The sequence below is a fragment of the Antennarius striatus genome, chromosome 19, assembly GCF_040054535.1.
Source record: "Antennarius striatus isolate MH-2024 chromosome 19, ASM4005453v1, whole genome shotgun sequence".
NCBI lineage: Eukaryota > Metazoa > Chordata > Actinopteri > Lophiiformes > Antennariidae > Antennarius > Antennarius striatus.
In genome coordinates, this window is record NC_090794.1 from 4,762,506 (window position 1) to 4,774,927 (window position 12,422).

General features: G+C 39.8%; 1 protein-coding gene across 1 annotated transcript in view; it reads right to left on the reverse strand.

Annotated features, from left to right (window-relative positions):
• man1a1 (mannosidase, alpha, class 1A, member 1) overlaps nt 1–12,422 on the reverse strand; it is a 78,318-nt gene that overhangs the window by 43,492 nt on the left and 22,404 nt on the right. The window contains exons 2-3 of the mRNA XM_068342970.1: nt 12,060–12,156; nt 4,341–4,456 (exon numbers count right to left, since the gene is read on the reverse strand). Coding sequence (XP_068199071.1) covers nt 4,341–4,456; nt 12,060–12,156 — 213 coding nt within the window. The remainder of the gene's footprint in view (nt 1–4,340; nt 4,457–12,059; nt 12,157–12,422) is intronic.

Genomic DNA, 12,422 nt, shown 5'->3' on the forward strand with positions numbered 1-12,422 from the left:
TTAAAACTTGTTTTTTAACATCTATCTCTAAAGACAAGTATCTTAAGCTAGCAGTCATTTATTTAAATGACAGTCACAAAACTGCCAGCATATATAAAAATACAATGCTTCTATTTCCTGACTATTTCCGGCAAAAGAAAATGGGACAAGCAGTGACAAAATCTGCAAAGCCAATTTTCTAAAGCCATTTTCTCAGCAGCAGAACAATGAAGCTCCATCTCTCTGACCACCATTCTTTACATCTTTATAAAGTCAGTGACGGTTTTTTTTCTGCTTGACTGACAGCTCTCTTAAAGTGACTACTGTCATCCGGAGTTAGAACAATAATCTCTGTCCTGATGAGACAAAAAAACAAATTCTATGCCAGACAAATTGTGTCCTGTCTGAATGAGTGATTGAGTGGTTGGATTGTGCAGCTAATTCATCGTAATTAAAACGGAATAATTTCATCCACACAAGACAGAAACCCGAGTTGAGAAAGGACTTCTTCTGCCTGCTGAAGGTTAGCGGTTTGACTGACAAGATAGTGAAATTTACTCGAATGAAGAAATGTTTCAGTTTGACTTTACAAGTTGTGAGAATGTTGCTTTTGAAGAACCATTTAGAACAGCTTTCCTGCAGTATCTTGTGTGTTTTCCTTCCTTAACAGTGTCGCAGCGTGAAACAGATGGATGATGACCCTCTGAGTCAGCAGTTGTGTGATGTTATCTCAGTCCAGCCAGAAAACTTGTCTGTTTGCGAACAAAGAGCCAAGTTTTCTGAAGTTAAAGCCATGACAAAGTCCACAGTAAAATGCACAGAACTACTTAAAGACTCTAGTGAGATGAGTCAATAAGATCATGACCTGAGTAGATTATCTTATGTTCATGTTATGTGTCACAAGAAAAGAAGTGGCAACTGGAGACATAATGAGGATTTGCCGTATTCTGATTGCAGGAAATGTTCTTCTTTTCCAATATATAGTTTATGATCTTAAGTTGTGTTTCACAGTGTTTGAGTTCCGACGGGGAGTCTCAGGAGTGCTATAAACCCTATACTCTTGCTCTTTTTCTTTAAACAGATTGAGCAGCTAGAGTAGAAATAAATGGCTGTGACCTACGTACTCCTGCTGTGGGACTCTAAGCGAAGAGGTATTGAGCTACAGTCATATTTCATCGGGTTGTGTGATTCAGAACAACACAGCATGAGCTCCATCAACTGATAACCTGGAAAAGTTACAGATTAACTCATGAGTCAGAAAACTCACACCGAGTTATGTCACTTCATAAATGTGCTCTGGGAGAAGCAGTCGCCACAATCTAAGTAGCTCTTGCATTAACAGCTCATGCTACTCCTAACCAACCCAAAACGTCTCCCAGTAACTGAATCCATGTGTGGTTTGACAGTTTCTGGATTAAGACATGTGAAAAATGTTATTACAGGCTCTATTAAACATACTATGGTGATTTTGGGGGCCTGAAAATGATAATTTCTGAAAGCAGGATACAGAGTGGGATATTTTGAAATACAGTCCTACGGTTGCAATGTGACCTTCTCTGCAAACAATGATGACTTAGCCCTATTTACCACACAACTATTCCAGCCTTACTTATTCTGACAGACGACTATGAACTTGACAAATATCAGCATCTGACTATCAGGTCTTATTTGTGCTGCAGACTCTATTAAGTGCATTAATGCTCCTCCAATGCATTGTTGCTGAATCACAGCAGTTATCTTATTCTGTGGTGTTGAATTCCAACACTATCAATCTGTTGCATAAATGGGGCCTCACTTATCAAAGGTTACCACAATAAATAGCATAAATGTATTTGAAATCATTGGATACTAACAACAAATTCAAATTCACCATAATCTAGTAAACCCACACTCTAGGATCAGGGGTCTCCAAACTTTTTCCTGTAAGGGCGATGTAACTTTTCCCTTTTGATGGGGGGCCGTGGTCAGTTTGTAACAAAGTCTGTGATGATTGCAGGGATGCATAAATGTATACATGTATTGTTTTAAAAAAAAACCCCCAACACTATTAATGAAATAAAACTATTTATGAAATAGATAATAACCAGGGTGTTTTTCTGACACTGTTCAGGGGGGGTGCCAAATTTGGAGGCAGGCAGCATCCGGGGCCATGGGCCATAGTTTGGGGAGCATTGCTCTATATCATATTTTTTCTTTCACATATCTTCCGTAACCAGCTTCTCTCGCAGCACTAAGAGGTTATAAACCATTAGCGCACCACACAGATCCCCCAGAGACGGTTTACACAGCAGTTACTGTCAATAACTACAGCAACTTCGTTTCCTCCACTCACCACTGCTGTCAATTCATTTTCAGTTGCTCTTCAAAATCTCTAGTTGTACTGATGCACTCATGTTGCACAAACACATTAAGCACATTGGCTTATATGTCATGATCTGATACTGAAGTCTGTTGTGTTGGCGACAAGTTTCTTCACATCTAGAGTCATAAATCTCAAATACTGAGAAGGCTTTTTTTTCTTTGTGGTGTGTCTGAAGTTATCTGTCATCAGGACTGGGTCTGTTTAGTTCTCAGATATGTTGCCTTCAAGTTTTGATTTGGCCACACCTCAACATGCCCTGACAAGCCAGAACTGGATTGAATTAGAGGTAACCTGTGTGTTAAGTGTCATGTTTCTTCTTTTGTGTAGCTCTGTTGCTGTTGCATTAAATCAGGGCCTGAAACTGAAGTCCACATTGTTCCCAGGGAGGTTACTTAGGCAGACAACATTCAGGATGTTGTGTTGTTCATTATTTAAAATTTGTCTCACCATTCAAGAACATATGAAGAGCCTCAGATTGCTTGGAGTGACAAAAACCCCAACAAATATTAGGAAACAAGGCAGGATTATGCAAATAACTTCGCTGTGGTGTTGCAAAAACCACTGAAGTGAATGATCTGAAACGGAAGATCAAGCTGTCAACAGATTACAGTCAGGAGGATTAAAGTTAATCTGTAGGTAAACTTCTCCAAGGTATTTGATGATTACACTGTTTAAGACTGATTTATTAATCAGTCTTTGGTCCCATGACAACAAGACGTGTTTACAGACACAACTATGGTAAATAGAAGGAATATTGCGTCGTCTGAAGGGTTTATCCAGCAGCTTTGAAACCCTAATGAGTCAACATGGTGTCTCCACCTGTGTACAGTTAGATCACTAACACACACTACTTCATCACCAATTCAGCAGTGTTGACTGTGTGTGTGTGTGTGCGTTACTCTAACTAAACAACAATACAGATCCATTAGACATGTTTTGACTATTTGCTGTTCAGATTTATTAATACCGCTGTGGAAGAGGATTCAGACTCAGAGTGGACTCATTTCCTGTTCGCTCTCTCTCGTCTAATACAACAGCAGTCGGCCTACATTAAACCACACATTAGAACACAATCGCCGCGTTTGTCTCCTTTTGTTTAGGACAAATATTGTGGAAAGACTGATTGCAAGATAGATCATGAACTGAATGAATCGTTACTCGTTTTTGATATATCAACACCTACAGGTTCTCTAATTTACATGTTTTTGGGGGGTTTTCCGGGGGGAGTTGGGGCAAAGAACTCTATTTTGATCCAAGCTTTTCATAAAAATATTTTCAATAACTTGAGAACACATTAAATGCATTATGATCAAGCAGAGGCCATTAGAAGCCTGGATAATTGTTTCTTACAATGCAATCTTCCAGTAAGAGGAAAATAGCATTAACTTTTATATCATGCCATTAGGGATACATTCACTGCATAAAATTTTTAACAACCAGCAATTTTCAGCTTATTATGTTTATTGTATTACATTTCAAGTATACTAATCATCATGTATTTATAACGCTTTATGAGTTAGAGAGAAAAAAACCCCACTTTCCTTAATGTCTGTTTCATAAACTCCTTAAAAAACTGTCTGTTGGGATGACTTACTGTAAACTATTTTATTTCACCTCTAGCTCCTTGTATGTCAGATGCAACATTTCATTCCACGGCCACGTATATCTGACTGCCTTGTGAATGAACCTTAAGGTGTTCCACACTCCCATTGGCTCAAACATATGCTAATAACGTTTCCAAGTGTGTCTTCCAAGGCCTCCTTGCATTGAGGGAAATAATTCTAACCTCCATGTAGAGGATCATGACAAAGGGTCAAGGTTCTCACGTGATTAATGGGGATGATCAACACAAGGACATGCATGCAGTTGAACCACCATTCCAAGGTAAGGCCCTGATGATAAAAATATGCTTTCCCATTGTCCCTTTTAATATTTGATATGTCTCATGGACACAGAGTGTATTTCGATTGGTTTTCTTGACCAGGTTTGATTTTCTTACCACATTAAAGTCCAAGTTCTTCTCAACCCAGTTGGTAGCCTCATCAAATTCGTCGAACATTTCCATAATGTAGAGGGAATCCAGAGCATCCACTATCGTCGCTCCATTTATGCTACCTGAAAGAAAAACATATATTAGATTTATTTTTGCCTTTTGTCGATAAAGATGTCTTCAGAAGCGCTGAGCACACTGACATGTCTAAATTAAATAAAACCTGAGATTTAGCCTTTCCAAAAGCACAAAAATAACAGATGGAGTTCGTGCTGATGCTAAAAGCAGTTTAGTTAGCATAGAATATACTTTCAGTGTCTGAAGAAAACGCAGATACATTTGAAGGTTGAATGAATTATTTTGCACAACAGATGGCGAGAGGCAGCAAATATCAGCTCTGTTGAAATGTTGGGAGCATTGCTCATCTCTTGTGATTACCCTCATAGCAGGAGGAAAGACAAACAAACCATTATTTTTTCCCCCCACTATCATTACCAAAGCCCTTAAAAAAATCTAACACCAGCTGAACACCTCAGTCTGTGGATCATGAAGTACGCAGCGCAGAGACCTTCCGTAAGGCTTTCAGTCTGAACGCACTTTTTAAAAACGCGAGCTTCAATCTGAGGTGGAAGACCACTTAAGGGGGCAAAAAAAGGATATAGATGGTGAGGGAATGAAGAAATGGTAGCAAGAAAATCAGTGCAACAGACACGAAGAGCAAATAAAAAACATTAATACATCCGTGCTTGTAGGAGAGGAGGGCAGGCGAGAGAAAAGACCTTTGAAATGGATGTTTCGTCAAAGCACAGTCAAGGTGAAACCTGGAGAGCTGCCGGACTGATATTGTGTGAATCTGTGGGTTTATATCCCTCTGAATGTCGTGGGAGGAATAAAGGCAGCTGAAGGCATTTCTGTTAGACACACTGCTGAATCATTACGGTGCAGGGGTTACCGCCATCCTTCAGCGCGGCGCCTGGATATTATTCTCTTTTCAAATTGCCGCTGTGAGATAACAGCTCGGTCAAACGTTTGAGTGTGAAGCTGATTTTCATTACAGAACTATAAATAAAACTTTTTCTGCACAAGGCTGCTGATAAATCACATTTGCTGTCTTTTAATTATATTAAGGGACACTGGGCTTGTGCGCGCTTGCATAGTGGACAGAACTGACGCCTAACACCGTGAAGGACCTCAGTGGAAGTGGAGCAACCATAATAATAGTCATAAAAGGCTAACACTATAATTTATTGGACAACTATTAATGATGATAATGTTTTGGTGAGCCTCACGTTATGTTAAATAAAGAAATCAGCAGATTTTGTTCCTGTTATCACTTGTTAACATCCTTTGTGTCTTCTGAATCACATTTTTAGAGACTATAGGAAGCGTTTCCTCCTATTCATTGTGTTGTCTCCTCTTCCTGAACCTTTAAGCATTTTAAGGGTGAGGAAATGTTTATGGGGTTTTTTTTGTGACCTAAAAAAAGGAAAGGGTTTGAAAGCTGTGGAAATGTTCTTTGAGCTCTGAATTTGGAAACAAAGACAGAGTTTTCAATGAGTTTTTGATCTCACCTATTTCCGTTGAGAATAAGATGAGATTTAACAACTGTCAGACCAAGGGAAATGTAGAAAAGGATGCAGAGATGAGAAGTACATTTCTGAGAAGACAATCATCATTACTTTTATATTCTCAGATGGAATAGAGAAAGATGGTGGAAAAAATAGGACACTAAAGGTTTTTATTCCAAAAGAAAAGCATCAGTCCCTCAAAACAAACCAACCAGCTCTTCCTGGTATTTTTTACCATTACCCATCCTCTGACCTTCTATCTCTTTCCTTCCTTTATTTACTTTGTGTTCTTTTGTCTCCACCACCTTGCATCCCTCCATCATCAAACACTGGTTTCCCTCTTCAAACAGAAGCGATGGACGGCTGACACCCGCTGCACCTTACAGGCTTGATTACTCATCTCTCAATCCTTTCATACCCTCTAAGATACAACACAATAGATTGAACTCCTGGGATATTGACATTCTACAACAACCACGTCATTTTTGAGTATTGTCTAAATATGACAAATATCTACCTGACTTGTGTGTATTTTCTTGTTTCGTGGCCACGTGAACTAAACTGCTATGAGGAACATGATGAGTTTTGTCACTGTTGGTAGAGGAGATGAAGACTGAAATATCACGTGGATGACATCGTGCAGAAAGCCCAGCCTTATCAGAGGCCTCAGGCTCTGGGTCACGCTGCCTCCGTGTTGACACTCCTGCATCTCCAGCTGAACACGACTCAACCTGAGCACAGAGCTGGGCTTGATGTCACAGCAATCATGTGAAGCAAACCCCCTGATCCAACCGTAATGTATGCCCTACAACAATAGGTCAGATGAATAGTGACTCTATCCGAGATGAGTTTTAGCCCGGAGCTTGCTACTTCCTTCCGTCAGGCAGCATCAGAAAATCTTGAGTGTTTATCGGGTGAGACCGGCGGAAATGAATCCACTTCAGTCCTTTCCTCCACAAAGCATTTTCTCCATTATATAAGACCTGCTATTTTATGTTCTTGCATTTGACAAGAACATAATAGAGCCTTCGAGTCAACCGCTACCAATGTTTTAGCGGCCTCAGAGTTGAAATATCTGACCTCTCCATCAGTCAGAAATGAAGAATCCTTGGATGAGAGGTGAAACAACTTCAACACCTCAACAACAGTCGAGTTCTTCCCATTCAGCCTTCCAGGAGTGAGCATTTTAGCTTTCACACTGACAAAATATCCCGATTCATTAAGCCAGGAGTCTTTTATCAAAACCTTTCATACTCAGTTGTTGAACAAAAGTCTGTGCAACAAAAGAAACAACGACTTTGCCTTGGGGTAACAAAGTGCATGGTGTATGCAACAAAAAACTGATTTATGTAGCTGTTATTTGCTGATTTAGGGATTTTTTTTTTCTTTTACTACTGTGTTGTTACTTTTGTGACTGTGTGGAAAATTGAGAAGCCTTACAAAAATGATGAAATGCAGGCAATAACAAAAACAGTGCGAGCAAATCTTTTTAACTAAGAAGCCTGAATTTCAAAGATTAGAAAGAATTCTAATTTTAATTTTATAAAGTGCAACTGGAGACTACTCTGATGTGTGATACTGGTCATCAGTTAAAAAATGATTACTGAACTAATTTGTTAATGTACAGGTAGGAATCTCCACCCAGGTGGCAGGTCTTGTCGGATTGGTTGGTAGTGGTGAGAAATGAAATAGAATATTCCATATTCTTTAATAATATACAGAACATTCATTTTTCAAATGTCTTACTAATCTTTGATTATGAAGAATTTCCCATGAAAATTAAAGGATTAAATTGAAGGATTCTGATTTTGATTAGCAACCTTAAACCAGCCTCTAAGATTGAAATGCAATCACATCTGGTTGAGGATCCATTTCCTTTTCCTCTCTTCTGTGATATAAATAACAATTCAGTTGAAACCCCCCTCCCCTCCTGCTTCACCTGTACAGGTGAATGAATATTGGACATGTACATACTGACTCGGCAGCTTTAGTTCACAAACAGCAGCATCAGCTTTCAAAACACTTACAGCAGTAAAAGTGTTTTTGATGTTAATAAAACTGAGTTCTGTTTTCAACACGTGGAAATTCAGTCTTCAAAATAAAAAATAAAAAATGAAGTTTGTGCTCAGCTTACTGGTTCTCCCACAGGAGGAGAAAGGGTCCCAGTGCATCCTATAGAGTTATGTTGACTCGATGAAAACTTCAGATTTAATCCCTAATCCAACAATTTGTTTCATATCTCAGTGCCATCAGTCTGAGAGCGATCCGTTCAGCCCGAACCACCGCCTCACTCTATTTCCAGAGGTCAGAGGGGAGGTGAAGGAAAGTGATGGCTAAGCCTTCGGCTAATCGTGTTATCGTCGGCAGAATGCACTGAAACACACAAACAAGCTCACACACACACGCACACACACGCTGACAGATATTCAAGCATCATCACTTTTTGTCAGGGTTACAGTCAAAGACTTTGCCACGTTTTACCGTGTTGACGGGGAAAGGACAGCTGTGATCATTCCTCAGACAGAAAGAAGAAAAATCCAGGTGTGGAAAATTTTGCTAAATTCGGGTGTTGATTTTGTGTGGTCGCCTCGTCTTTTCAATCATGAGAACTTGCAAATAAATCCTGAGGAGTGTGCGTGTGTGTGAGTGCATTTGTGTCTACTGTATGTGCAAGGTGCTAAGGTGTGTGTTCATCAGGAGGATGGGTGGTGCTGATGTGTGAGTTTTACACTGCCTTAGTGGGGGGAGTTTAATTACTGTCGATGCAGATTCAAGCTTCTGTAGCAACAGAATGCAAACAATATAGAGCTGCGTGATGTGTTTAATACATCCCACCACCTCTGTGCAGAGTGTCATTTACATCATTGCAGACACAACACACACACACACACACAGGCAGACAGACACAGATAAACATAAAAACCTGAGACAAGGCCAGAGCAGAATTACTTCATCCATTTCAATTACGGAGCGAGCCTGAATATCTGATTCGAACACAATGCTTTGTGGGAGCTCAGGTTGCAGCTCAGGACTTAATGTCAGAATATAGAAGCAAGTAAATGATTCGTTTGGAAACAGAAAGAAATGTAAAAAAAAAACCCCAGACTGCTTGACTGGTGGGCGATAATATTTTTATTAGCTTTGCTAGCATGAAGCTAAGGCTGAGGTTTGATGTATAGCAAAGCTTTAGCTCCATTTTTATTCCATCCAGGTAGACCTATTGTCACTACAGTAACGTAACACATGGACCTGCAGCATTTGTCCAGGAGACAAGGTGCAGCCCTCTTCACTGAAAACTGACAAGGAGGGAAAACAACATGAACAAACAGAGCATCACAAAGCCCTGGCTGTGTCGACGGCACAGTCTGCCATTCGTTCATTCATCGGGCTTTAAAAAGCACTGCGGCCAGAACTGAGCAGATAACCTGTGCTGAAAGGCCGGCGTCTCAGGAGAGTCGTACGCCTTTCATTTCCTCATGCAGCCCACAGCCGGAATTTCATCCTGACAACAAATACGCAGGTCTCAGGTTGGCGGAGTATAATGGGAGTTAGACAAACCCTCAAGAAAACTGGAAAAGGCTGGCAAAAGTTAGGTGCCCATGGTGAGACACTCAATCCCATTTATTATTTATAATACATGAGGGAGCAAGTTATCGGCTCCGCCTTCTCATTGAGCTCTGCCAATCACTGTGTGACACTGGAGGTCTCATTCGCAACGGCATGTTCACCAAAAAAAGGAGTAGCTCTTAATTTATAGAGAAAGTTTACTTCAATTTGAATCACAATGGTTTGTGGATTTAAAAATGTGAACCATTAATCCAATGAATCCGTCTCCATGAGTCACATATCTTGGACAACCAATCAGATGCGTTCACGAGTACAATTCTCTTTGACAGCAACACAAAACATCAGTAGTGTTCTTTAATGCGTCATATTCTTGTTGAGCATGTTGAGTTATTCAAGCCCTTGGGGAAAGATTTGGTTGGTTGCACGTGGGAATATTTTTACCCTCGGCAAGAATGAGAGGAAAGCCCACGAAGGAGGATCTATACATCAACCTTTTAGAAAGTATGGTTGTTGTGGAGCGTAAGACGTGGCCCGAGAGCAAGAGATTCAAGCACACGAAAAACACTTAAATATTTTTTACTGCGCTTCAAAATGAAGAAACCAGAAAAGCTGGTATGGCAGTGTTCTCTCTCTCTTTTTTTTTTTTAATAAATATGACCTGAAAGAAACTCCAGCCAGTCTAATGTCAGTTAAGGCTATAAAAACCCAACCCAAACTGAACTTGATGCACACCTGAGGGTAAGAAAGGTTGAGCTATAATAAGCAAAGATAAATAAGTTCCATAGATTTGACAAGACTGGGCAAAATGTCTGATAAAAAACCTCGAAAAAAATTCCAATTTTCATAAACTCGTTGATTCTTGGATGACAGAAACTGTTTCAGGTCAGGAAAGTCACTTCGTTTGCATAATAATCCAAGCCAAGGTAATAATCCCATCAGCATATCATTGTGCGTCACGTTATATAGGAGACAAATATCTGTGACAAGGCCCAGAGACAAAGCCGTCCTGTTTACTGAAGGAAGCCGGAGTCTCCCACAGTAACATATTTACTTTTCTGTACCACAGGAACGACGGATGACAGAGATAGAGAACCAGAGACTGGCTAACACGTTTGAACAGGCTAATCTAACCATTAGTATTCACGCTTCGCTTTCCTTTCTGTCCTACGTTTACGTATGATAAATTCCTGCAATCAAACAGCGAATGAAATTTACACAAAGCTGATTGAATTTTCTCATTAAACATAAAAAAAGTAATCATTAAAAAAAGGGAGTCTGTTAATCTTCGTCACAGAATACTGGAATAGACTTGTTCTTCATGGTGAATGCAGATTTTTGAATATTTTAATTTGACACTTCTTTGACAACCATGTCCGGATTACAAAGTGAAAATTGTTTACAATAAGATGCAGAAGCAAAAATAAAAGTCATGCTGTATAAAAAAAGCATGTCTCTAATGATCTTTTTAATAGAAAGAGCATGAAAGACTCTCTCAGACTGAAGTCGATGTACATAAAAGGAGGTTGAACATCAGAAGAGTCACCTTGCTGCAAAAAATTTAACAAAGGCTTGACCCAAGTCTGCTGCTTCAAGCCCTCTTTATAACCTGCTATGTATCTGCTCAAAGAGCCTGTCATCCCATCAGCTGTGTAATATGAGCGTTACGGGGAGGAAAGAGAAAATAAACAAATAAAAACAGCCAAAAAACCAACAGCTCTGCTGAGTCCTTGCAAACTCCAGTTCAGATAATCTTGTCACATACGGAAACAGCACAAAATTTCGATGTTGGGAAAATAACTGGACTTCTTGCATTCTAATGTCTGACTTGTTTTCAGATTCCAAAACTTAGTCAAAGCAGGAATAAAACTATAGAGAGCAGAGGGAGCGACAGAAATCACAGCAGATCCTAGATCGGTTCGATAATCCTGACCCCGCAGCATTAAATTACAAGCGATGACGTCACGTTTTTAATGTCTCCGTCTTGTTAAAAACTAACCGGTCGCCTTTGGAGTCACACATCTCATCTGTGCTCCATTAGGTGATATGGATTAAATATGACGTGCTGCCATTGGCCCATGCGCTCGTCATATCATAGCAGACATGTGGGATCCTCTCCTTTTAGCTTCCTGCTCCGGAATTATTCTGTTCTCTGAATCCAGGTCTTAATCCAACAATCTCAGTCAACTAATGACACGACATGAGGATCAGCTCGCATTGTGTCTGAGTGTTTGTAAAAGATTATGCTAAGACAAAGTTATTGTTCTAGTTTCATTTGGCTTCTGTCACACAAACTGGGCGCTGATTGCTCCTGAAATCACGTCACAGAGAACAGAGGCGAGTAAAGTGTGTTTCTTTAAATATGTCTGATGTTTGTTTTTGTATCTTAAGACAGAATAAGATGAGCCGCATCTTTACGGCACAACAACCGGCAGAGAGCACCAACAGAATATAAATATATGATAAAGTTGACATTTAGAAGTGTCCATAGATGGATGACTAACTGACAGCCAATTTGGCTGATAATCTAAAGGCCAGGGCCATTGTTGGCAGGGACAAGAGATCAATCGTGTGTGTGTGTGTGTTCTTCACCCACCGAATAGATTGCTGGAGTGGCCTTGCTTGGAGATGGGCCTGAGCTCATTGGAACCCCAGGCGTAGCGTCTGTAGCTGCCCCAGGCATGTTTCATCATCTGACAGAAGGGGGGAGGGGGGTACAGAGGAGAAAAAGATGATGAAATTTAAAGATTATAGACATTAGACTAATTGTTCCTTTTTTATTTTACTTATTGGCTAACACCATTCATTTACGGTATTGATTCATCAAAAGGGTTGTTATGGGTCATAAAATGGCAAAAAAAAACCATTTACACATAAAAACTGACACAAAAAAAATTGTTTTTTTTAAAACAAGTAAGTGTCATTTAATACTTGAAAACCTGAACAAAACAATTGCCAT